We start from the raw sequence: 26716 nt of genomic DNA, 5'->3' as shown, positions 1-26716 counted from the left end.
CTATCGGCAAGCGAGCAGAAAGCGTATAACGTCACACCTCTGGATTCCAATGCATGGAATATGTGTATACGCCCCCGTATGGTTACTATCGACTTCACGATAGCTCAATTCTGATTATTCGCTGCCACCACCGGCTGCTTTCTGGTACCGTATATGGCTTCGGGGGAGGGAACAATTACAGGACAAAAGGAACAGAACTATTACATTTAATTTTATATTTAATCCAAAAGGGAGGCAGTGTTTAGGAAAAAAATACAAAGATTTTACAAAAGGATACAATACAGTACATATGCAGTTACACAAAATAATAAGGATTAAAGAAGAATCTTACTATAAAGTTCGTAGAGATGACTCAGTATAGCTGGAGGAGGGGCTCCCCAATTTGAATTGAACGTTATAGAACTTGATCCTTTGCTTATAGTCTCTATACTCCCCCGGCAATGAATATGGATCAATCTTCAGTTGGATCTTTTATGCCGAAGAGGGGACCTGCCCACATGCCCCTTATGCTGACATCATGTAGGCTGGGCTCCACCCTTCGTGTTTTTATTAAAAACTCTAACTTTTTCGATAAGCCCTCACTGGTTGATTGCAGAAACCCGAAAATGATACCATATTTTTTATTATGAATTTACCTTTCCATAGAGAATACACATGTCATAGCTGTGATACGTTATTCTGGTACTTTGGCGCCACAGCTCCCCAAAGGGGCTCACAGCAATGAATAATAAGCATATTGTTCCTTTGCTGACCCTGCCACTAAAAATATAGGTCCCGTTATTATCGGAAGTATGGAACTTGAGATATACCATATTCGGTATCGGCACCGGCCCGACTAAAGATGTCTGTTTGAAGCTCTGGGAATATTGGCAGTGTGTTTGAAGCCTAAACAAGCTTTCCTCCTCACCCAGATGAAAATTATCGCATGCGTGCGTCAGTGGAAACTGCCCTCGCATTTTAATTCGGTTGGTAGCACCCTTACTGCTAGCATTTGAGACATCTCTTTGTGTGTCAATTTGCATAGATGCCACTGGCCAAAGTGTCAGCTCTTCTCCTTTGACAAATACTATAGGGAAGGGGGGATGAAGAGGGGTCTGGGGGAAATTGTTAATATTTTCTTAATATTTTTCTGACATCTCTCAAAATATGGGGATGCAAAAACGCATTAAAAAGCATTTTTTATTGTGAGATAGCAGCCAAACATAAAAAAGATCTAAATGTGGTATCGCTGTAATCTCACCAACCCAAAGAATAAAGTTGTATAATCACTTATACTGCAGTAGGAACGGTGTAAAAAAATAAATAAAACCAATTCTTCACCTGCTTTTGATTTTTTCATTCTGCCTCCTAAAGATTGCAGTAAGGCTCAGCTTACATTTATCCTGCACTCTACACTGAGCGCTTACTTCCAGGTTTCTGTTTAAATCTCTGAAGTATTCTGACGGAAGCCCTAGAGGAAGATTTCCTATCATGATGCAGATGGACGCACTGTGGAATCTGTCTGGACTATGATCCGGTGGTGTCCGTATTTTTATGTGTGCGTAAAAGCTTCGATCAACCACAGTTTTGTGCACTTCTGAAAAGAAGGACACTGCTGAATTGACCAGACAGAGTTCAGAGTAACTCTGCTGCTTCATTATAGTGAATGGATCCCTCAGGGGTTTCATATGAATCACATAATTTGGAGATTTAGATGGAAACTGCAAAGTAAGTGCTCAGTGTAGAGCGCAGGATAAATGTGATCCAAAATGTTATGTAAAATGTTCCCAACAACAGCTTCAAATCAATCCACAAAAAATCAAGTCCCCACTTAGGTTCACCATCTGTTAATAGAAATCTAGGGGGCTTCCACATTACTGGTAGCACAAAGGCTCTGGAAAAGCAAAATGGCGCCTTGCCCCCTAAAAGAAATTCAGCAAATTCTGCACTCCCAAATCCAAATGCCCCTCTCCCTTCTGAGCCCCACGGTGTACCTAAACCGCATTTAGCGTCCACATGTTTGGCATTTCTGTAGCGATGAGAGCCTGCCTAATTTCCGGGTGTGTGTCTCCAGAAGTTGGAGCTGGGCCTAATGTACTGGGCACTACAGTAGCAGATTTCAAAATTTTCACTCAGCAACATCCACTGCTGCTTGTTTTTGGAAAACACCTATGGAGTCAAATCATCACACTTGTAAATAAAATCCCAAAGGAGTATAATTTCCAAAATCGGGTCACTTGAGGGAGGGATTCTGCTATTCTAGCACTTATGGGCTCTGTATATGGAGTTTGCAAACTATTCTAGGAAAATCTACGCTCCAGGAGGCAAATAGCGCTCCGTCCCTCCCGAATCTCACCGTGTGGCTAAGCAGTACTATACAGACACATATGGGGTATTTCCACGTTCAACAGAAATTGTGGAACACATTTTGGTGACATTTTTACTCATTTCCCTTTGTAAAAATGTAAAATTTGTGGCTAAAACAAAATTTTGGTGATAAAAATGTAATTATTTTTTGTTGAAAAAAATTATGTTTCAAATATTATGCAGATGTAAAGTAGACATGAGGTAAATGTTATTTATTAACAAATTTGTGTGGTATAACTATCTGATTTAAGGGCATAAAAATGTAAATTTTGAAAATTGTGAAATTTATAAATTTTTCGCCAAATTTCCTATATTTTCACAAATAAACGTAAGTCACATCAAGCAAATTTTACCACTATCACGATGTACAATATGTCATGAGAATACAATCTTAGAATTACTGGAATCCATTGAAGAGTTCCAGAGTTATTACCTCATAGAGTGACAGTGGTCAGAATTGCAACATTTGGCCTAGTCATGAAGGTGAAAACAGGCTTGGGTGGTAAAGGGGTTAGCATATCTATCAATTCTGTGATTTCTAGAACTCCATGACTTTTCCTTCTTGGTATTGCAAATTCAATGTTGAGGAATGTATTAACACTTCTATTTTTTGAAAACATTATTCTTTTTTAGAATTTTTTCCACACCAGCCTAAAATTTTTCCACAGTACTGTATATTTTATTTTATTTATCTTTATTTGTGATGGAGTGAAAATTAGTTCTATCAGTCTTATAGCCGTGATCTCAAGAAAACATCTACAGTCATGACCCGAAGTGTTGGCACCCTTGAAATTGTTGCAGAAAATGAATTATTTCTCCCAGAAAATGAATGCAATTACACATTTTTTATACACATGTTTATTTCCTTTGTGTGTTTTGGAACAACACAAAAAACAGAGAAAGAAAGGTACATTGGACTTAATTTCACATAAAACCCCAATGCTTTCTCACCTGGCTCCTTAGTTGCTAGCATGGCCACCAGTAACTAAGGGTAGCCATTCAAATCATACAGGTTTTTCTCTTTGGTTTAATACGCAAATTGTCTCTTCAGAGAAAAAGAGGACTTGAACTCTATAGCGCCACCTATTGTAAACAGCAATCCTACAAGTCACAATCAACCCTTTAACGAGTCGTGCAATATGACTTAGGATAAAAGCCAAATCAGAATCTCAATTTGCAGACACAGGGTTTCGGGCTGTTGGCCCTCGTCAGTGCAAAGTATGAGAACTGATTTGGCTAGATGAGAGGCTCTGGACCTAGGTCTAAGGAGAAACGTTACGTTACTTTGCACTGACGAGGACCAACAGCCTGCAAATTGAGATTCTGATTTAGCTTTTATCCTGTCATATTGCACGACTCGTTAAAGGGTTAATTGTGACTTGTATGATTGCTGCTTCCAATAGGTGGCGCTAGAGAGCTCACGTCCTCTTTTTCTCTGAAGAGGCAATTTGTATATTAAATTTCCCAGAGGAGCATTGCATGGCGAATAAGTCTCTCTGGTTTACAAATTGATGCTAATGAAATGTAAAATTTAAATGTACCGCATTTTTCGGATTATAAGACGCACTTTTTCCCCCAAAATTGGGGGTGAAATGGGAGTGCGTCTTATAATCCAAATGTAGCTTACCGAGGAAGGGGTGGCTCCGCTGCAATGGGTTCCCAGGAAGTAGGGAACCTGCTGCAGGAAGCTGGCGGCGGCCGGAGTGGGGCAATGCTGCGGGCCCCGAGCTGGTTTGAGGAGGTGTTCGGCAGTGCAAGGCTGCTGCAGGCTCTGGGTTTTCACAAAATGACGGTGGAGTTCCTGCACTTCACATCATTTTCACTGCAGTGGACTTTGGGAAAATGGCGACCAGAGGCAGCGCATGAGCAGATTGAGATCTCATCTCCACCCTCACCCCCTCCCTAACCGTGGCTGCCGGGTACACATGAATTTGCCAGTTTATGCACTCAGTATTCTCAGTTATTCTTTATTATTTTCTAGAGCAGTATTACTATTCAAATTTCATATATTTCATGTTTGCATACTATAGCGCTGCAGAGTGCTACTTTATTTGTTAGTTATATATGGAGATGGCTACTCTTAGTAAGCACCAGTACACACCAGTTTTCTGTTTTGGAAGCGGCACTCAGTCTTTTGATACTTTTCTCTTAGTCGTGTTTTCATTGTTATTAATGTTTTCCATTTGTAATACAGATTGGAAAAATAGAAAATAACAGCATATTATTTTTATAAAGTAACAGCATAAAGTTCAAGTGACACATTACTTTTTTTTCCTATACATGACTGAATGTTGGCACCATTTAGCAAACAGTTATGCAACATTGTTGAATTATCTATTGTGCTTTAAATTAACTGTATTATCTAAGAGGTCATGAAAAGAGTACAAGAAAACGGCATAAATTATCTTTAATGCATAAAATTGTAAATGCAATTAAGATAGCAAACTCATTAGACAGATTGATTTTCTTAATTAGGATGATAAATAGTAAACAATGTTGCATATGAAATATTATATATTGTCCCAAAACTTGTATTTTAACTTAACACAATAGAGACAAAACAAGTATTCTGTTCTTAGCTTGTTGGATTTTTTTAAGGGTTTTCTCCTGCCCCTCTATGCAGGGAAGGTCTCACTCCCTTAAAGTATAGAAGTATAGAGTTTCAAGCACTATTGGAGGAACATAATAATAATAATCATTTTTTATTTCTACAGCGCCAACATATTCCGCAGCACTTTACATTGTAGAGGGGACTTCTACAGACAATAAAAGACATTACAGAATAACAATAATCACATAAATCAACAGATACCAGGAGGAGAGAGGGTCCTGCTCGCAAGCTTACAATGTATGAGGAAATAGGGGAGACATGAAAGGTGGATGGTAACAACTGCTTGTATTGTACGGTCAACCATCAATGTAATAAAAAGGGTAATCACCTAATGCTAAATGAACCAGTCACCAACCAGTATTTGAGCAAGTACAGACACAGTAGTCTACTAAGTTATAGGGTGTGTGAACTTGAAGTATCTCTTAATCTTCAAGTCTTTTTTTCTATTCTCCTTGAGGAACAGACAGCTGTTGGCTCTTAGGATCATCGAATTTATCATTTGTTGTTAACTGCATAATCATGTAAATTCCATAAGACAAAATCCACAAAAGGATAATAGAGGACACAAGTCCCATCCAGATTGCTGGAGTGAAGAAAGATGTGCAGTCACTTGCATAAGAGAATTGGCTGTTTTTGACGTTGAATCCTTGAATCTGCAAGAGAAATATGCAGTAAATTTTTATGCTGGAAGATATTTGTAGATTATACAAAGTGAAATTCTTTTAATTAGGAAATCAGCCTTAGGCTACGGTCACACTATCAGTATTTGGTCAGTATTTCACATCAGTATTTGGGAGCTAAAACCAGGAGTGGGTTAAAAATGCAGAATTGGTGCACGTGTTTCTATTATACTTTTACTCTGATTGTTCCACACCTTGTTTTGGTTTACAAATACTGATGGAAAATACTGACCAAATACCAATAGTGTGACCATAGCATTATATACAGATCCATGCAGGGCAGCCATCAGGGCATTACTGCCCTTACTACTGTACAGGTCCCGGTGAACTCCTACTCACCAGGCCTCAGGGAGTCAGGGGCAACAGTTCAGAGCATAATGCACCTGGCAGCCGGAAATGAGCGCTATACCTCTAAACCGCTGCCAGGTGCATCATGGTCCGGACACCGGTGACGTTACACGCTGCGTGCTCACTTTCATTTCGGAGCAGAGCAGCATGCGTGCCACACGTGGATTGGGACCGCCCGGGACAGGCAGGCAGACTTTGGCAGTGGCAGTAGCAGCGGGAGGTAGGCAGAGTGTGTGTCAGTGTGTGTCAAGGAGGAGGCCACAGTGGCAGCAACAGGCAGTGTATGAGGACTGGAGGAGGCTGCTGGGGGGTTTCTGGTCCTGTGAGGGGGCTAATCTGTACACTTAATAGGGTATTGTGAAGTTTAAAAGTTATGAGAACTATATAAGCTAACCTCTCGATTACTATGGGAACCGACCCCTGGTGTCCCCACCAATCCTGAGAACTAGGACTCTGAAGAGCCCTGGCTAAATGTAGTGGATGTCAATTATGCGCACTGCTGCGACATTCTTTTTTAATGCGACCACCGGTGATAGCTAAGCGCTGTGCTCAGCTGATCTTTGGCATTCCTAATAGAATGATTGGAGCAACAGTGCCCATGATCAACCGCCACCTCTACTCAGAAGAGCTCCGGTTCTAGGTATGGGTCGGAGCCCCAGCGATCGAGAAGTTATCCCCAATCCCATAATTTTCAAACTTGAGAATACTGCTTTAATGTTACATTGTTATTTTGAATGGCAACTTTAATTTTCACATTAATACTATATATCATTAGTGAATTGTGGCCATATGTTGCAGTAAATTTAGAATTCAATTTGAAAAATATCACAGTATTCCTGAACTGTATTCCTTGTTTGAGCTCTGAGAAGTCATAATGTTCTCTCTCAGTTTCCTGAATGGAGCTCTGCAGTTTGTTTTGAAGTCAAGCAGTCAATGAACTCAGTCTGCAGTGTAATGTTTTTTTTTTATTCAATGAGCAAATCCCTTACAACAGAATGTGCTACACTGTAAAATAGCATACATTGATTTTTTCCACTTATTTATTAACACTACTTATAGAAGTGGAGCTTTTCTTTATGTTCTACAATTCTTTCCTGGTGTTTTATATCTCATTTTGGTGTGAGTGGGTTTTCTGGCCCTGTGAGAGGGGTTTCTGGCCCTGTGAGGGTAGGTTTCTGGCTGTGGAGTTGGGGTGGAGCCTGGGTGGAGTCTCAAGGGGGCCCCAAAATTTTATCAGTATGGGGTCCCGAAATTCCTTGTGGCAGCCCTGGATCCAGGTGTAGTAATAGCAAGCTTATGCGACAATGTTGCTGACTCTATCCCAGTATATACAGCAAAGCTGATAATTGAGCAGCAGTAAGCAGGAAAACACGGGGTATTATTGGTGCGTTTTTTGCTGAATTTTTGGTGCGTTTTTCAGGATCGCAAAGTTCAGCTTTGCTTCCACCACAGAACCATGAACACAGGTCACCAATGCAAGACATATATGAAACCATATTAACCAGAATTACAAATATAATAGTGACGGGAGGTGAATTGTTCAGGAATAGTTTTACCTAAGACACTGAGAGAGCATTGAGTTTGTAGGACACTGTTTACTTTCACACTTTTGTCTGCCATTGAGTTGCTCAGGCATTGTTGAATTTCACACCTTGGTGGGCCACAGGTATTGCTCAATCTCACACCTTGGTCAGCCAAGGTTTACTTTGTCATTAATTTAATTAAAATGTACTAATCCTAACTGCCATCTCTGGTGACCAAGACAAGATGTTAAACTTGGGAAAATCACAAGAATAAAGGGGTTTCACAAACTTCTATACTTGCCTCTTTCACTAAAAACACAGCAAAACCTGATACCTGAATTTTTTGCAGTGTTTTTGCAGCGTTTTTTGCACTATCCATTGCTTTCAATGGATTAAAAATGCTTGAAAAACGCTGAAAAAATGCTGAAACAAGTGACATGCTCTATTGTGCAAAAAAACATGCAAAGCACAAAATACTGAGATAAAAAAAAACAAGCTGTGTGCATGAGATTTCTGAAATCTCAAACACTTAGCTGGTACTATTAAACACAGCTGAAAATTTGCATTCAAAAACGCATAAAAAAAAGGGGGAAAAACGGCTAAAAAAATGCAGAAAAAATGCCTAATGTGAAAATAGCCTTATTGTGACTGCAATTGTCAAAGCTGAAATATTTCAAGTCTAATAATATTGTTATTTGAAAGCTTTTTTGTTCAGTCCAGAAAAAAATAAAAAAAATAATAAACAAATCTTTTGAGAAAGTACATATACTTTTAGTTAGCATCAGTTTATATGAGTTTTTTTTTTGCATCACTTGTAGACTTGCAAAGAGTTCGGTTTTATAGTAGCTCCACAAAACCTGTTGAACCAACTTGCTTTTAAAAAAATACAACACTATACATCTACCCAGTGACAATATGGTGAAACACAGCTTGATTCATTTTCTTGCAACATAGTGGCTAGTTTCAGAACTTTTTGTTACACAGAAATTAAAAGAATATTCCCATGCTGCGGATTTTTCCGCAGCGTTTATGCTGCGCTCAAAAATCCGCAGCATGTCCATTAATTTTGCGGAAACGCGGCGTTTTTGCCGCCATTGACTTGCATTAGACCGCATGGATTACGCATCACTGTATATGTAGATGCGTAATCCAAGCGTTCTAATGTGCAGATGGTACCCGGGTGTAGAGGAGAGGAGAGTCTCATCCACACCCAGGTACCATTAAAAAAGCTGTAAAAAAGAATAAAATAAAAAATAAATATATACTTACCTTCTGTCGGCCCGCGCAGCGCTCCTGCTTGGTTCCCGGCACTTTGCAGTGAGTTGAAGGACCTGCCCTGACGTCAGAGTCATGTGACGGGTCACGTGACGCTGACGTCGGCAGGTCTTTCAATTCAAAGTTGCCGGCAGTCGGGACCGAGCGAAACAAGACAGCGCGGGCCATCGGAGGGTAAAGTATACATTTATTTTTTAATTTTACCACTCTCTCGGGTCACACTAGCATGGATTTATATAGTGTGACCTAGTTGTCAAGCACTTTCCAAGTGATGCTAAAATCACCTGGAAAGCGCTTGTCAATCCACATGCGGAAACGCATGTGGAAACGCATGTGAATCCGCATGTATTCCGCAGGAAAAATGCATGCACAATCTGCATGAGTTTTTTCTGCCAGGGAGATGCAGAAATGATGCAGAAATTTTCTGCTTCATTTCTGCATCGTGTGCACATAGCCTTAGAATTGAATTTTGAAAATAACTCACACCAGTAAGTTCTGAACACAGATGTATATTACACTGCAGGTCTCCTCACAGGGGGAAATCACTGCTCACATTACATTTATAGAACTCAAGCAGTGGGGGGCCTGCATTATATACAGTAGCAACCAAAAGTTTTGCATGCTTTTTAAAAGTGTGATTACTTTTGTCTGGTTGTTGTGATGCCATTTCCTGGTGATTTTAGTAAACCGGAAGCAAATGGTTGTCAGCTATAAGGATGAAAATTGTGTTTGACATTGTATTTTCACTTTATGTGTTAGTTTTCAACATTTGCTGGGCCAAATGTTTTGCATATTTTGTCATGGGTAGTCGAATTTTGCCTATTTTTTTTGTGTGTGTGTTTTTAGGTTAAAACATGGCAAAGACAAAGCCAAATTTATCATCAGATGTTAGGAAGCTTATTATTCTGAGTGAAGTCAGGCAAAAGCCAAAAAGAGGTAGCTATAGAATTCAACTGTTCAACTGTTCTCAGAGTCAAGTGCCATGAATATTAAAGAAAGAAAAAGAAGGTTATGGAACAGCTGACAAATCTAGAAGTGGACGACCATACAAAACTTCCACCAGAGTTGATCACATGATTATGAAAAAGTCAGTATCTGATGTCCATAAAAGTGCTGTACAGATTTCACACAAAATGAAGGAAGAATATGGGGTCAAAGTGAGTCGCCAAACTGGTGCTACGGTTAAGAGCAGTAGGGTTGAATGCACAAGTTCCAGTCAAGAAGCCTTTCATCTCTGCAAAGAACCGAAAGGTCCAACTTCAGTTTGCCAAAGAACACAGCCAATGGAAAGAGATAGATTGGTCTAAGGTGTTGTGGCCGGATGAATCCAAGTTCAATCTGTTTGGTAGTGATGACAAGCACTATGTATACTGCCTAATTTGAAAACGTAATGATGTAAGGTACAAAACACCTACAGTGAAACATGGTGGTGGCAATGTCATGGTTTGGGACTGCTTTCCTGCATCTGCTTTTGGCCCTCTGCATAGAATTGATGGAAATATGAATGCTACCATGTACAAGGATATACTGGAGGATGTAATGCTGCCACATGTAGGCAGGGGATGGAAATTCCAGCAAGACAATGATCCTAAGCACACATCCAATTTTGTCAAAAATTGGATAGCAAAGAAAAATGTTTGCTTGTCGCAATGGTAAAGCCAATCACCTGATTTAAACACTATAGAGCATCTTTGTGATGAGTCAGGGTGACGAGTTGGAGCCCGTACCCATAACAATAAAGATAAATTGTTTGCAAATTTGCAAATGGAATGGAACAAGATCACTTGAATAACCTAGTGGCTTCAATGCCTCATCGGGGTAGTGCAATAAATAAAGCAAGAGATTATGGTACAAAATACTAAGTTATGGCATTGTAAACAATGAATTACTCTCTATGTTATGATCAATAAATAGTATATGCAAACATTTGGCAGTCAGTTTTCTTTAATTAAATGAGCATACCTATATTCAAAAGCATTTTGGTTAAAATTAAGGTCTTGCATGATGACAACTTCATGCACTTTCAATTCCTCACCAGGGAAATGGCATCACAACAACCAGACAAAAGTAATCACACTTTTAAGAAAAATGCAAAACTTTTGGTCCCCACTGTACATCGCATAGGAGACATCAAGACTTCTCTACATTCTGTACATCACATAGGAGACACTGAGGCTGCAGCATATACATCACATAGGATACACAGGGGCACATACATCACAGGAGATGCTGGGGCATGTACATCACAGGGGATGCTGGGGCATATACATCACTGAAGACGCTGGGGGCATATACATGACTGGAGGCACTGGAGCATATACATCACAGGTGAGGCAGGGCACATACATCATGGGAGGGGCTGAGGCACATACATCACAGGAGACTTGGGGGCACATACATCACAAGAGACACTGGGGGCACATACATCACATCAGATGCCAGGGCACATAATCACAGGAAACGCTGGGGGCACACACATCACAAGAGACACTGGGGGCACATACATTGCAGGAGACGCTGGGGCATATACATCACAGGAGATGCCAGGGAATATAAATCACAGGAGATGCAAGGGAATATATATTATAGGGGGGCTGGAGGTATATACATTGCAGGAGACACTGAGGCATATACATCACAGGAGACGCCGGGGCATAAACATCACAGAAGATGCTGGGGCATATGCATTATAGGTTGGTAGGGGGCATATACATCAAAGGAGAAGCTGGGGCACATACATCACAGGAGATGCTGGGGGAACATACATCACAGGAGATGCTGGGGGCACATACATCACAGGAGGTGCTGGGGGCACATGCATCACATGAGACGCCGGAGCACATACATCACAGGAGATGCTCCTGCAAATACATTGCAGGAGATAACAGGGCACATACATCACAAGGCACATACATCACAGGAGGTGCTGGGGCATATAGTATAGACCAAAAGTTTGGACACACCTTCTCATTTAAAGATTTTTCTGTATTTTCATGACTATGAAAATTGTACATTCACACTGAAGGCATCAAAACTATGAATTAACACATGTGGAATTATATACTTAACAAAAAAGTGTGAAACAACTGAAAATATGTCTTATATTCTAGGTTCTTCAAAGTAGCCACCTTTTGCTTTGATGACTGCTTTGCACACTCTTGGCAATCTCTTGATGAGCTTCAAGAGGTAGTCACGGGAAAAGGTTTTCACTTCACAGGTGTGCCCTGTCAGGTTTAATAAGTGGGATTTCTTACCATATAAATGGGGCAACCATCAGTTGTGTTGTGCAGAAGTCTGGTGGATACACAGCTCATAGTCCTACTGAATAGACTGTTAGAATATGTATTATGGCAAGAAAAAAGCAGCTAAGTAAAGAAAAACGAGTGGCCATCATTACTTTAAGAAATGAAGGTCAGTCAGTGCGAAAAATTGGGCAAACTTTGAAAGTGTCCCCAAGTGCAGTTGCAAAAACCATCAAGCGCTACAAAGAAACTGGCTCACATGAGGACCGCCTCAGATAAGGAAGACCAAGAGTCACCTCTGCTTCTGAGGATAAGTTTATCCGAGTCACCAGCCTCAGAAATCGCAGGTTAACAGCAGCTCAGATTAGAGACCAGGTCAATGCCACACAGAGTTCTAGCAGCAGACACATCTCTTCAACAACTGTTAAGAGGAGACTTTGTGCAGCAGGCCTTCATGGTAAAATAGCAGCTAGGAAACCACTGCTAAGGACAGGCAACAAGCAGAAGAGACTTGTTTGGGCTAAAGAACACAAGGAATGGACATTAGACCAGTGGAAATCTGTGCTTTGGTCTGATGAGTCCAAATTTGAGATCTTTGGTTCCAACCGCCGTGTCTTTGTGCGACACAGAAAAGGTGAACGGATGGACTCTACATGCCTGGTTCCCACCGTGAAGCATGGAGGAGGAGGTGTGATGGTGTGGGGGTGCTTTGCTGGTGACACCGTTGGGGATTTATTCAAAATTGAAGGAATACTGAACCAGCATGGCTACCACAGCATCTTGCAGCGGCATGCTATTCCATCCGGTTTGCATTTAGTTGGACCATCATTTATTTTTCAACAGGACAATTACCCCAAACACACCTCCAGGCTGTGTAAGGGCTATTTGACCAAGGAGGAGAGTGATGGGGTGCTACGCCAGATGACCTGGCCTCCACAGTCACCACACCTGAATCCAATCAAGATTGTTTGGAGTGAGCTGGACAGCAGAGTGAAGGCAAAAGGGCCAACAAGTGCTAAGCATCTCTGGGAACTCCTTCAAGATTGTTGGAAGATCATTTCGGGTGACTACCTCTTGAAGCTCATCAAGAGAATGCCAAGAGTGTGCAAAGCAGTCATCAAAGCAAAAGGTGGCTACTTTGAAGAACCTAGAATATAAGACATATTTTCAGTTGTTTCACACTTTTTTGTTAAGTATATAATTCCACATGTGTTAATTCATAGTTTTGATGCCTTCAGTGTGAATGTACAATTTTCATAGTCATGAAAATACAGAAAAATCTTTAAATGAGAAGGTGTGTCCAAACTTTTGGTCTGTACGGTATGTACATCACAGGAGGGGCAGGGGATGCCATTGCTATTGTCGTCAGTGTGACTTGAGCGCTGGAGTGAAGGGAGCGCTTACTCCACCCACAAAGTATGGCCTGAATCAGGATGTAATCTTTTATTACATGTGCAGCAGCATTCAATAGTGAATGCTGTGTGTGCGTGCACACAGTGTCAGGAGCAATTAAAGGGCTAGAGGCTGGCCTGAGCACTACAGTCCCCTGGAAATCATTTGTAAATGGCCGGAGATTCCCCACCGCAGGTGTTGGACATGTTTTCTTGGCACACCTTGGGCCCTCTGATACCTGTGGATGAGCACAATTGTGACAATTGTGTTTACCTACAGATTATCCGATTGTGGCAAGTGTTTACCCTATGGCAGAAGGACATGTTCAACAGGACAATGCACAAAGCTAAGGATTCCACAGACATGAATTGGTTCCAGAAATTTCAAGTGAGTTTTCATTGGTTCCCTTGCCTTTACAGTCTCCAGTTTTATATCCTTCGGTCCATCTCTGGCACGAGGTAGAATGGACTGTTCAGAGCATAGCAATACTAGTGATGAGCTAGCATGCTCGCCACTGCTCGGTACTCGCCCGAGCATCTCAGTACTCGAGATGCTCGGAGCGCGCCGAGTATTTGCACGATGCTCGGGCGGGAGCTCGGGTCCCCGTCCTGCATGTTTGGCGCTATTTAGAGCACCAATCATGCAGGGATTGTCTGCCACTCACTGTAATGTCACAGCCATGGTGGTTGTGGCATTACAATGATTGCCCAAATCGATGGGAACAGTGCTCACAGTGAAACATAAAAAGCCGGCAATTCATCAGCTGCATACACCGGTACCAGACAATTTAGAACAGAAAGAATAGAGCATCACACATAGATTAGATAGATAGAAACATGTCAGTCACATATATAATAAGTACAGTGACAGTGTTGGTTACTGTACTTGTCATTTAGTGTTAAAATAAAGGATTTATAAAAAAAAAAAAAATTGGCGTAGGGTTCCCCGTAATTTTAGTCTCTAGCGGAGGTTAAGCAGACAGCTCGGGCAGATGTTTGAAGCCTGGGAAGGGGGTAATACCCACGGAGCTTCCCAGGCTACTAATATCAGCCCCCAGCTGAATACCTAGCCTTTACCAGCTATTAAAATGGGGGACCCACCCAAAAAATGACGTGGGGTCCCCCCTATTTTAATAGCTAGCAAAGGCTAGGCAGACAGCTGGGGGCTGATATTAATAGCCCAGGAAGGGTGCCATGAATATTGGCCCCCTCCCAGGCTATAAACACCAACCGTCAGCCGCCCCAAAAATGGCGCACTTAGCCTCGCTCTTCCCACTGCCCTGTAGCGGTGGCAGTGGGATAATAGGGTTGGGGTTGATGTCAGCTTATAATGCTAGCTGACATGGAGCCCAGGTTATTAGTGGAGAGGCATCCATAAGACACCCCCATTACTAACCCCAGTCAAAGTTAAAAAAAAACCACAAACACCCAGGATAAATTACCCCACTGCCACGGCTACAGGGCAGTGGGAAGAGCGAGGCTAAGTGCCTGGGGCGCCTGACGGTTGGTGTTTCTAGCCTGGGAGGGGGCCAATATTCATGGCACCTTTCCTGGGCTATTAATATCAGCCATACCAGAAAAATACCCAACAACCGTTGGAAAAAAGGGTATATAAACTAACAAACCAAGGAGCAGAAAAAATACCCATTAAGAAATAACTTTTAATTTAACATTTAAAAATGTGTACCAAATAGTACAGTTAGGACAAACTACATATATTGAGATGAGATACTAGATAATAAGGGGATGGTGGGGAGAGTCATATAACAATCAAAAATTGGCCCTGAATAACCCTGGTAGAGGAGCTCTCCCTACCTAACAACGGAGTGATATCACCCTAAGGGTTAAGATGGTGCCCCCGCTCCACGATGGCTGTCCCTCACCTAACCCTAAATATCCCTACTCAAACACATACACACAAATGACCAGTAATTTCCAAATTGGCGAACTAAATATGTATCGAGCACACAATAATTATGTCAATAGGGATACTAAATAAATACATAGAAAATAGATAGGATCGCCTAAAAAAATATAAAGGCAGTCCTTAATAAACAATAACCAATTGCAACATATACTGGTCAAACATTATATGACTTCAAAAATGTATAGCAATGGACTTATTCTTATTCAAATCTTTCTGAGGTTCCAGCTGGTATTTAGGCAAATGTCCCCTTCAGACCCCAAAACAATATATATATATAGCTGTGTGAACCAGGTCCAAGAAGTATTCGCAGCAAAACACATTCACTTCAAAAATTGGAGGGTGTAAACGCTTGTTAAACGCTAGGTAATCCGCACCCCATGGTCCCCAAGGGGATTCCGCAAGTTCTATGCACATGCTGCGGATTTTTCCGCAGCGTTTATGCTGCGTTCAAAAATCCGCAGCATGTCCATTAATTTTGCGTTTCCGCAAGCGGAATTGCCTTGTGCAATGCATTAAAAAACACAAGGCAATTCCGCATGTGGAAAACGCGCGATAAACGCACGAAAAACGCGCAATAAACGCGTGCGGAATTCCGCATGTGTTTTTCAGGGAGAGGACTTGCAGAAATGAAGCAGAAATTTTCTGCTTCATTTCTGCAACGTGGGCACATAGCCTTAATCGATATAAAAAATTTGTGGGTGATGACAAAGGTTGCATTACAAAGTTGGTAAAAATAAAATAGCCATTTATGTATGAGTCTCAAAATGTTCTGTAAAACATATGGCTTAAAGGTATTAATTTTTGTGTACTTTTTTTAAACATGGTTATTAATATGTCCCATGTTCTGTATGGATTATTTACTGATTAGTTTTCCATTTCTCACTTGTGGACCTGTTTCTGTGCAAGGATTCAATAAATGGCTATAGTAGTAACTATGCACTTAGAAATGCATTGTCATGCTGAACAAGGAAGAAAGTAAATGTAGCATGGTACGTGGTCACACGTATCTATGAAGAATAAACAAGTTATGCTATGCTGGTAGAATATATGGTCATGCTGTGTTTTAGTTGCTTTTGATTATTAGGTTTATACTCACTTGAAACTCAGAAATGAATATTTGCCAGTTTTTTGCCTCATTATTTGTAGGAACTAGGCTTTCCCCATACATAGAGCTTGTCCCTATTTGCTGGCAGCGATAGGAGTACTCTGCAGGGGTTGAGGCATATGTTGTCCTAAATGAAGCATTCCTCAGCATATCTGCATTCGGGATTATCATCACTGATTCTAATTTGAACCAGTTTCTAGCAGATCCAGGGTAAAACATATTACTCATATAAAATCTATAAAAGGAAAAAAGACAATATATTACTAAAGGACCAATGTAAAAATAATGTAATAAATGTTCAATGAGGGCGTAAACCAAAATTAATTTCTAAAATCTTACTCGATTCACACCTTACAGATTTAGGAACAAAAATTAGAATGTGCATAAATATCACTATTGATGTATTATTTCTGTATTGGGATTTGTAGTATTGATAGCTCTCTCAGCCTTGTTCTTTTTCCAGTTCAGTCATCTATTGTCAAAAGAAATTGTCCAAAAAGGCAGTTCTGTCAGTCCAATAAAACTGAATGGAGAAGTAGTTATGCATACATACTGCTACTACTACATACTACTGATCCATTCACCTTAGTGATTGCGATTGGTTGGGGAAGTAGTACCTAGACCCCAAGCCATTATACATTTGTTAAATCGAAAAAAAAAAACTTTGAGGTAATGAGGGAAAAAAAAACTTCTTAACATAGATACTATATGTCATTTTTGGTTCATACATTTTTTATTTGTCAGATTTTGCAATATGTCCTACCAATTTCTTTGGTATGTGTCCTGTTAAAATTATTAAATTAAATTATTAAAATTAGAATTTTTTTGTTCTCACACTGTGAGCTGGAAACCTCCAATTTAGCTAGTGTGACCAAAATGGCTATATAATACAGTTGTCCATATAAAAGATTGACTTGCTTTTTAATAACATGCTGATCCTTAAAGGGAACCTGGCATCTGATCTGCAACCAGGTTGTTAAAGGGGTTGTCGGGTCTAAAATGATAAGTCTGCAGTCACTCTGTGTGACTGCAGACTTTTGAATTCCCCCAGCGCACGCACTGTGCACTGCAAGGATTTGCCGGTTTCTGAGCCAGGAACGGCAGTGATTTATGCAATATGCCGAAGCCGTCTAGTGTATTGAGCAAGGCTGCACCGATTAGGTGGCAACACCCACTGGACAGCCACGCCCACTAGACAGCTGTGCCCTCTCACCATACACTTGTATTGAGCGAGGTCGTGCCCACGAGACAGCTACTGTCCAGGAGTATGCATATCGCATACATCACCGCCTTTCCCCACTCAGAAACCGACGAATCCTCGCAGAGCAAAGTGCGTGTGCTGGAGGGATTCATAAGACAACCCTTTAACCCCTTTAAAGCTCAAGACGTATTAATACGTATCTGCGCCTTTGGCTTTAAGAGCCTGATACGTATTAATACGTCTTTGCGATCGCGCCCGCACACAGGCTCTGTGGGAGCGATCGCCGCCAGGTGTCAGCTGATTGTCACAGCTGACACCCGGTGCTATGTGCTGGGAGCGGTCCTGCACCGCTCCCGGCACATTAACCCCCGCAATGCTGCGATCGAAGTCAATCGCAGCATTGCGGGGGCAAGGAAAGGTGATCGGGATACTCACCCCTCCTGCCTTCAGCGTTGTCTGCCACGGCTTCCTGGATGTTGCCATAACGACCCGATGTTGTCATGACAACATCCGGGTCACCAGACAGCAGGAAGATATTTTGGTCAAGCGCAGTGCATGACCAAAGTATCTTCTGCATCTGCAGCACTGACAGCCTGCATAGCACAGGGATTATGCTCCATCCCTGTGCTATACAGGCGATCAGAATAAAAAAAAGTGAAAGTCCCATAGTGGGACAAAGTATAAAAGTAAAAAAAACTGTCAGAAAGTGAAAAAAAAAATGTAAAAATATATCAAAATAAAATAAAAAATCCACCAATAATAAAAATATAATGTACCCATTAATAAATATTATTATGAAAAAAAAAAACAATAAAAGTACACATTATTTGGTATCGCCCTGTCTTTAACGACCTGACCTATAAAACTGTCCCACTAGTTAGCCCCTTCAGTGAACACAATAAAAAATAAAAATAAAAAACAAAGCAAAAACAATGCTTCATCATCATACCGCCAAACAAAAAATGGAATAACACGAGATCAAAAAGACGAATATAAATAAAAATGGTACCGCTGAAAACGTCATCTTGTCCCGCAAAAAACAAGCTGCCATACAGCTCCACAGCCAAAAAATAAAAAAGTTATAGCTCTCAGAATAAAGCCATGCAAAAAAATATTTTTTTTCTATAAAATAGCTTTTATTGTGTAAAAGCGCCAAAACATAGAAAAAGAATATAAATGTGGTACCACTGTAAATGTACTGACCCGAAGAATAAAGATACCTTATCAATTTTACCACACGCAGTACAGCATAAAAAATAATAAAAAAAACAATTCCTGAATTGTTGTTTTTTGTTTATTCTACCTCCCAAAAATCAGAATAGAAAGAGATCAAAAAATGTCACGAGCCTGAAAGTGGCACCAATAAAAACGTCAACTCATCCCGCAAAAAACAAGCTGCCACATTACTCTGTCGGCCAAAATATGGAAAAATTTTAGCTCTCAAAATATGGCGATGCAAAAACTAGATTTTACAAAAAAAAATGCGTCTTTTAGTCTGTGACAGCTGTCAATCATAAAAACCCGATATGATTCTGATATCACTGTAATCACACCGACCCAAAGAATAAAGTCGTCTAATCACTTATACCGCACAAGGAACGGCATAAAAAATAAACTCTCGAGTTAAGGTTGTGCTAGGGTTAGGTTGGGGTTAGGGTTAGGGTTGGGCTAGGGTTAGGGTTGGGCTAGGGTTGTGCTAGGGTTAGGGTTGGGGTTAGGTTTAGGGTTGGGGTTAGGGTTGGGGTTGGGGTTAGGGTAGGGGTTAGGGTTGGGGTTAGGGTTAGGGTTGGGCTAGGGTTGTGCTAGGGTTAGGGTTGGAGTTAGGGTTGGGCTAGGGTTGGGGTTGGGGTTAGGGTTGGGCTAGGGTTGGGCTAGGGTTAGGGTTGGGCTAGGGTTAGGGTTGGGGTTGGGGTTTGAATTTTTTTCAAAAGTAAAAAAAAAAAGATGAAGATATAGCGACTAGTGTTGAGTGCAAGTGCTCACTACTTGAGTTTGCATCGGGTGCTCGGTTATGCACTGAGTATCGCAGGTGCTCGAGTGACATGCTCGAGTCTCCGCCCCATATGCTTCGCGGCCATAAAAAACCTTGCGGGGATTGCCTGCCATGCATGAGCGATCCTCGCATGTTTTTTTTTGGGTGTCTAATAACCGTGAAACATGTGGGCGGGGACTCGAGCATGTCACTCGAGCACCCACGATACATGGTGCATACCTGAGTACCTGATGCAAACTCAAGTAGCGAGCACTTGCGTTCAAGACTAATGACAACTTATTCAATATGATGACTTAATGTTATCAAATTCTGAGTCGTACCTCTGTGTTCAAAATGTTAAATATACCCCTTTATAAAATCCTTGAGGGGTGTAGTTTCCAAAATGGGGTCACTTGTGGGGGGTTTCCACTATTTAGGCACATCAGGGGCTCTCCAAACGCGACATGGCATCCGCTTTTAATTCCAGCCAATTTTGCATTAAAAAGGCACACAGTGCTCCTTCCCTTCTGAACTCTGCCGTGCGCCCAAACACTGTATTTTCCCCACATATGGAGTATTGGCGTACTCAGGAGAAATTGCACAAAAGTTTTTGGGGTACATTTTCTCCTCTTACCCTTGTGAAAATAAAAAAATTTGGGCTAAAACATCATTTTTGTGGAAAAAGTTTGATTTTTTTATTTTCACGGCTCCATGTTATAAACTTCTGTAAAGGACTTGGGGGTTCACGGTGCTCACCACACATCTAGATAAGTTCCATGAGAGGACTAGTTTCCAAAATGGTGTCATTTTTGGGGGGTTTCCACTGTTTAGTCACATCAGGGGCATATCCGCTAATTATTCAAGCAAATTTTACATTCAAAAAGTCAAATGGTGCTCCTTCCCTTCCGAACCCTGCCGTATGCCCAAGCAGTGGTTTTCCCCCACATATGGGGTATCTGCTTACTCAGGAGAAATTGTACAACAAACTGCATGGTGCAATTTCTCCTGTTACCCTTATGAAAATGCTAAATTGGGGACTGAAAAACATTTTTGTGGGAAAAATGTGAAAATTTTATTTTTACGGCTCAATGTTATAAACTTCTGTGAAGCACCTGGGGGTTCAAGGTGCTCATCACACATCTAGATAAGTTCCCTGAGGGGTCTAGTTTCCAAAATTGTGTCACTTGTGGGGGTTTCCACTGTTTAGGCACATCAGGGGCTCCCCAAACGCAACATGGCGTCCGCTAATTATTCAAGCAAATTTTACATTCAAAAAGTCAAATGGCGCTCCTTCCCTTCCGAACCCTGCCGTGCGCCTAAACAGTGTTTTTTCCCCATGTATGGGGTATCTGCATGCTCAGGGGAAATTGCACAACAAATTTTGGGGTCCATTTTGTCCTCTTGCCCCTGCAAAAATAAAAAAATTGGGTCTAAAATAACATTTTTGCGAAAAAAGTTAAATGTTAATTTTTTTCTTCCACATTCCAAAAATTCCTGTGAAGCACCTGAAGGGTTAATAAAGTTCTTGAATGTGGTTTTGAGCACCTTGAGGGGTGCAGTATTTAGAATGGTGTCACTTTTGGGCATTTTCTGTCATAAAGACCCCTCAAAGTGACTTCAAATGTGATGTGGTCCCTAAAAAAATGGTTTTGTAAATTTTGTTGGAAAAATGAGAAATCGCTGGTCAACTTTTAACCCTTATAGTCCCTAATAAAAAAAAATTTTGGTTCCAAAATTGTGCTGATGTCTACTTTACATGTGGGAAATGTTAGTTATTAACTATTTTGTGTGACATATCTCTCTGATTTAAGGGCATAAAAATTCAAATTTTGAAAATTGTAAAATTTTCTAAATTTTCGCCAAATTTCATTTTTTTTCACAAATAAATGCAAGTGATATCAAAGAAATTTTACCACGATCATGAAGTACAATATGTCATGAAAAAACATTCTCAGAATCAGGGGGATCCGTTAAAGCATTCCAGAGTAATTACCTCATAAAGTGACAGTGGTCAGAATTGTAAAAATTGGCCTGGTCATTAACGTGCAAACCACCTTGGGTTGTAAAGGGGTTAAAGAGCAGGAGGAGCTGATTAGATTGATATATATTTTTGGCACAAAAGTTTCAGTAAACCTTGCATTCTGTTCATTGAAATCCCTGGTGTTTGCATGCATAGTTATTCAGGGAAGACTTTCAATCACTGAATAAGACCGCCTACTCTATGTATGCATGCAGAGATAGCTGTCAATCACTAAGTAGGGCCGCCTATTGGACTCTTATACATACAAACATCAGGGATTTCAATGAACAAAATATATTATAAAATACGTTATACTGAATCTTTTTGAACAAACCCATATATAATTCTGCCCAGCTTCTCTTTCTCTATACTATGCTGTACACAGATCAAACGCATGTATAACATGACAGGTTCCCTTTAATTCACTTGCTGTCTGCTGTGGATGAAATCGGAAGGATACTACACACATTAGAATTGAATAAATTGGCAAATTCTGATTATTTTTATCCAAACTGTCCAACTTTAAAATGGACTTTTACATTAAAATGATGGGGAAGCATTCACACTAAAAATGTTCATATGGTTATGCATGTAAAGATGTACAATAGTTATAGAAGGTGATATACTAATATTGCTGATGGCAGTAAATGGATATGCTATTTCAATTCAATGACATTTTCAGTTTCCAATCTTCCCTGCTTGAGTTGCCTGAATAGGTTAACCTGCCCTCAAATCCATAATGAGTTTTTCAGCTAAGTGTTAAGGCTTTAGAAAACTCAATTCACTTATATTATTTTTTTTTTATTCAAATTTTCAAAGTGGGATATTCACAAAAAAATCCACCATATTTAAATGTCGAATGCAGATAATTCATAAAAAGGAAAAGGACACTGATAAATGGAGTATATAATGTGGCATTAACAGAGCTTATAACATTGAGCAGGTAAGGCAAAAAGGAAAACTGGAATATTTCTATAGAATTTAGTCAGGCTTACCTTATTTCAAGGCTGCTAAGTTCTCTTCCTGTAAATGAATATACTAATGACAACCTAAATTAGAAATATAATGTTATTATTCAAAATATGAATTTAGCATATAACAAAGAGAAGCATATCAGACAAGTGTATTACATCAGTCCATTGACATAATGCTTTTCACCTCATTTCACCACATTTTTCTTTGTGTGACTAAATTTAGAAAGGTGCCAGTGGGGATGAAATGTTGGGCTCATAATCCTTTGGTCAGAAAATGCCTAAAAGTACAACTTTAGTTGTCTTCTACTATGTTTCTACTAAGTCTTAGAGAGCATTGGTAAATAAAGGTTGACATAAAGTCACAGTGTACTATAATATATGAAGTATTACATGTCCCGAATCACTACTTGCTTCCAGAACTTAAAACAAATGTCCAGAAAAGTAAAGATCTCCCTCAAGCTGGTACGAATCTGTACACTATAAATCTAGCTTTATACAGAAGAAATCAAAGTATTTTATTTGTCTTTGTTTAAAGTTTACAGGTAATATTAAGCCTTCTATTCTTGTTTTAATATAATTAAAAAAAGTAAAGCTTCAATAGCTAATTAAATATGCTACACAATTTAAATGATCACTGTCATTTCAACAACGTTTGCATAAATGAATAGTAAAGGCAAATATAAGAAACATTGTAATATATCTTATCAGAGAAATATACTTCTTTCTCCACTTATAAGCCACTTTTAAGCCACTGCCTCCCGAACTCATTGTCTACTTTGAAAAACAGCTCAAACCAATGTTAGACAAAGCAAGAGGGACGTTCAGTATAATGAGATCTCAGAAAAAGATGTTAAAGCCTATGGAGAGGGGAGGATGAGAGACAAGCAATCAGAATCAGAGAGAGGCAGAGCATGCAGCAGTTAGTGAATTATTTAGCTTAGTCCATAGCTGGATTCACAGCCAAACTGCTCAGTAATTTCTTCATGCTGTTGCTACTTCTGTCTCATGTGTTTCAGAGACTGAAGAGCAGGAGTCCCTATTGTTCTGTATGCTATGTATTGGAGACACCAAACCAGGTAGTCACCACCCACCAGCTCAGAGAGAACTGAAAATTTGAGATAGATCCCACAGAAGGCAAAATTGGTAAAAAGATGAAGGATACAAGTCATATAATGGCCAGAAATTGTGTTATTTCTAATGTATACACATGACAGTTTATTCTTGGTTACAGCACCTAAAATGACTGGTTCGCTTTAACATATACTTACGTGGCATTTGTGTCAGAGCATTCAGAAGAACTTGTGTTTGCTGAGGGTACTTCAAATGTTGCATTTGTCAAATCAAACACCACGGAATTGTTAACTTTGATAACAAAGTTTGTAGCATAAATCAAGATACAAGTGACGTTTGTACCATCTGTCACAGTTAGGGGAGAATAAGAAATTGTGGTATCAGTTGCTAGAAGCTCTCGTCCTTTTTTAGAAACCATGTCAAAACTTGTGACAACCTATAGTAAAAAAAATATTAAAAAAATTGTTTTTCATCCGTTTGTGAATACATTGGCAGCAACTTCAAACATATACAATGGGGAAAATAAATATTTAATGCACTGCCGATTTTGCAAGATTTCCCACCTACAAAGAATGGAAAGGTCTGTAATTTTTATCATAGGTACACTTCAACTGTGAGAGACAGAATCTAAAAAGAAAAAACAGAAAATCACATTGTATGATTTTAAAATAATTAAATTGTATTTTATTGCATAAAATAAGTATTTGATCACCTACCAACCAGCAAGAATTCTGGCTCTCACAGACCTTTTAGTTTTTCTTTAAGAAGCCCTACACTGCACTCATTACCTGTATTAATTGCACCTGTTTGAACTCATTACCTGTATAAAAGACACTTGTCCACACACTCAATTAATCACACTCCAACCTCTCTACCATAGCCAAGAGCAAAGAACTAAGGACACCATGGCAAAATTGTAGACCCGCACAAGGTTGGGATAGGCTAGAGGACAATAGGCAAGCAGCTTGGTTAGAAGGCAACAACTGTTGGCACAGTTATTATAAAAAATCTCGCCTCGTAGGGTAAGGATGATACTGCAAAAGGTCAGGAATCATCCCAGAACTACATGGGAGGACCTGAAGAGAGCTGGAACCACAGTCTTAAACACTACCATTAGTAACACACTACGCCGTCATGGATTAAAATCGTTCAAGGTCCCCTTACTCACAACAGCACATGTTAAGGCCCATTTGAAGTTCACCAATGGATGATGTAGAGGAGGCAAGGAAGAAGGTAATGGGGTCAGATGAGACCAAAGTAGAACTTTTTGGTATCAACTCTACTTGCCGTGTTTGGAGGAAGAAGAAGGATGAGTACAACCCCAAGAACACAGTCACCACCGTGAAGCATGGTAGGGGAAACATCATACTTTGGGGGTGCTTTTCTGCAAAGGGGACAGGATGAATGCACCATATTGAAGGAAGGATGGATGGGGTCATGTATCGTGAGATTTTGGCACACAACCTCCTTCCCTCAATAAGAGCATTAAAGATGGGTCGTGGCTGGGTCTTCCAGCATAACAATGACCCAAAACACAAAGCCAGGGCAACTAAGAAGTGGCTCCATAAGAAGCAGTTCAAGGTCCTGAAGTGGCCTAGCCAGTCCCCAGACTTGAACCCAATTGAAAATCTTTGGAGGGAGTTGAAACTTAATGTTGATCAGCAGCAGTCCCGAAACCTGAAAGATCTTGAGAAGATCTGGTTGAATGAGTGGGCCAAAATCCATGCTGCAGTGTGTATAAACGTGGTCAAGAACTATAGGAAACGTGTGACCTCTGTAATTGCAAACAAAGCTTTCTGCACCAAATATTAACTTCCGTTTTTCTATTGTATCAAATAATTTGCTCATGCAATAAAATGCTAATTAATTATGTAAAAATCCTACAATGATTTTTACACACTAGAGACACGTCACTTGCTCAAAAAAATTTGAGGCAAATATCATGTAAAAATCTCTAAACTCCCTGATTCTGCCACTTTTTTTCCTTTTGCGCTTTGTCTCTCCATTGCAGAGATATTCCCATTTGTTGTAGTATGTGAATTATTTGCTACAGTCCAAATGGTGTTTCTTCAAGGTTCTCTCTGGGGGCATGCACTTTCAGCATTCCCTCTAATACATTGGGAATGACAGATTAACTAAGCTTGAGACAGCTATACTTTTAAATCAGCTGCTAAGCTCTATTTGGCAGCAACTGGGAGGGAGGGGTAAAACTGCATGCCACCAGAGAACATTTAGAAGAAATGCTCAGTTGAACTGTGTCAGTGAAATATTGAGAAATATTGAAAATATTCTTTCTTTCTTCCCCTGAAGTCCCTCTCACCCCTCCCTTATCCACCTTTTGTCACAAGAAAAGAGCTAGCAATCGACCACTTGTCAGTACAAGAGCTGTCTCCATGTAAATCTCAGCACAAAACCCCAATTAACACACTCATGAGTAAGGCCTTGTACACAAATGCTGGCAAGATAGGTGCCACCAACCTACTTAAAATGCGAGTAGATTTCCCCTGGCAAAGGCAGGGGACAATTAGACGCAGGCTTGCGATAAATCTATAGATACCTGTTGAAATGTCATTCCCTGGACTTCAAAGAGAGTTTAACAAAATTCCCCAGACTCTTTGGAGCCGAAAATGAAATATGGAATAACTAAAGTTCCATACATCAGATAATGATGGGACCCATATTTTTAGTGATAGGGTCAGGCAGGGAAGGATAGGGATATTTTCTTGTCGCTTTCATGGAGCTGTAGCGCAAAAGCACCAGAATAACAGGTCGCAAATACGCCATACGTGGTCTCTAAATGAAGGTAAAATCATAACGGAAAAGATGGCGGCATTTGTAAGCTTCTGTGATCAATGATCAATAAGTTATCCCAGAAGTTAGAGTTTTCAATAAAGACATTAAGGGTGGAGCCCAGCCCCTGTGATGTCAGCAGGAGGATAGAGGAGCAGTCATTGCCAGGGGGCATAGACACTATAAGCAATGGGTCACGTTCAATAACATTCAAATCAAATCGAGGAGCCCCTCCTCCAC

General features: G+C 40.3%; 1 protein-coding gene across 1 annotated transcript in view; it reads right to left on the bottom strand.

Moving 5' to 3' along the window:
• Positions 1–4736: 4736 nt before the first annotated feature.
• The window catches only part of LOC141165936 (V-type proton ATPase subunit S1-like), a 150807-nt gene continuing 128827 nt past the window's right edge, over positions 4737–26716 (bottom strand). Inside the window, exons 7-10 of the mRNA XM_073652041.1 lie at positions 23884–24122; positions 22637–22690; positions 16440–16683; positions 4737–5610 (exon numbers count right to left, since the gene is read on the bottom strand). Of these exons, the coding sequence (XP_073508142.1) occupies positions 5401–5610; positions 16440–16683; positions 22637–22690; positions 23884–24122 (747 nt within the window). The 3' untranslated portion in view covers positions 4737–5400. The remainder of the gene's footprint in view (positions 5611–16439; positions 16684–22636; positions 22691–23883; positions 24123–26716) is intronic.

The sequence above is a fragment of the Phyllobates terribilis genome, unplaced genomic scaffold (genome assembly GCF_046119375.1).
Source record: "Phyllobates terribilis strain yellow unplaced genomic scaffold, ASM4611937v1 Scaffold_11__3_contigs__length_659146591, whole genome shotgun sequence".
NCBI classification, from domain to species: Eukaryota; Metazoa; Chordata; class Amphibia; order Anura; family Dendrobatidae; genus Phyllobates; species Phyllobates terribilis.
Note: the sequence above shows the minus strand (reverse complement) of the source record. Positions and strands in the feature narration are given on the sequence as shown.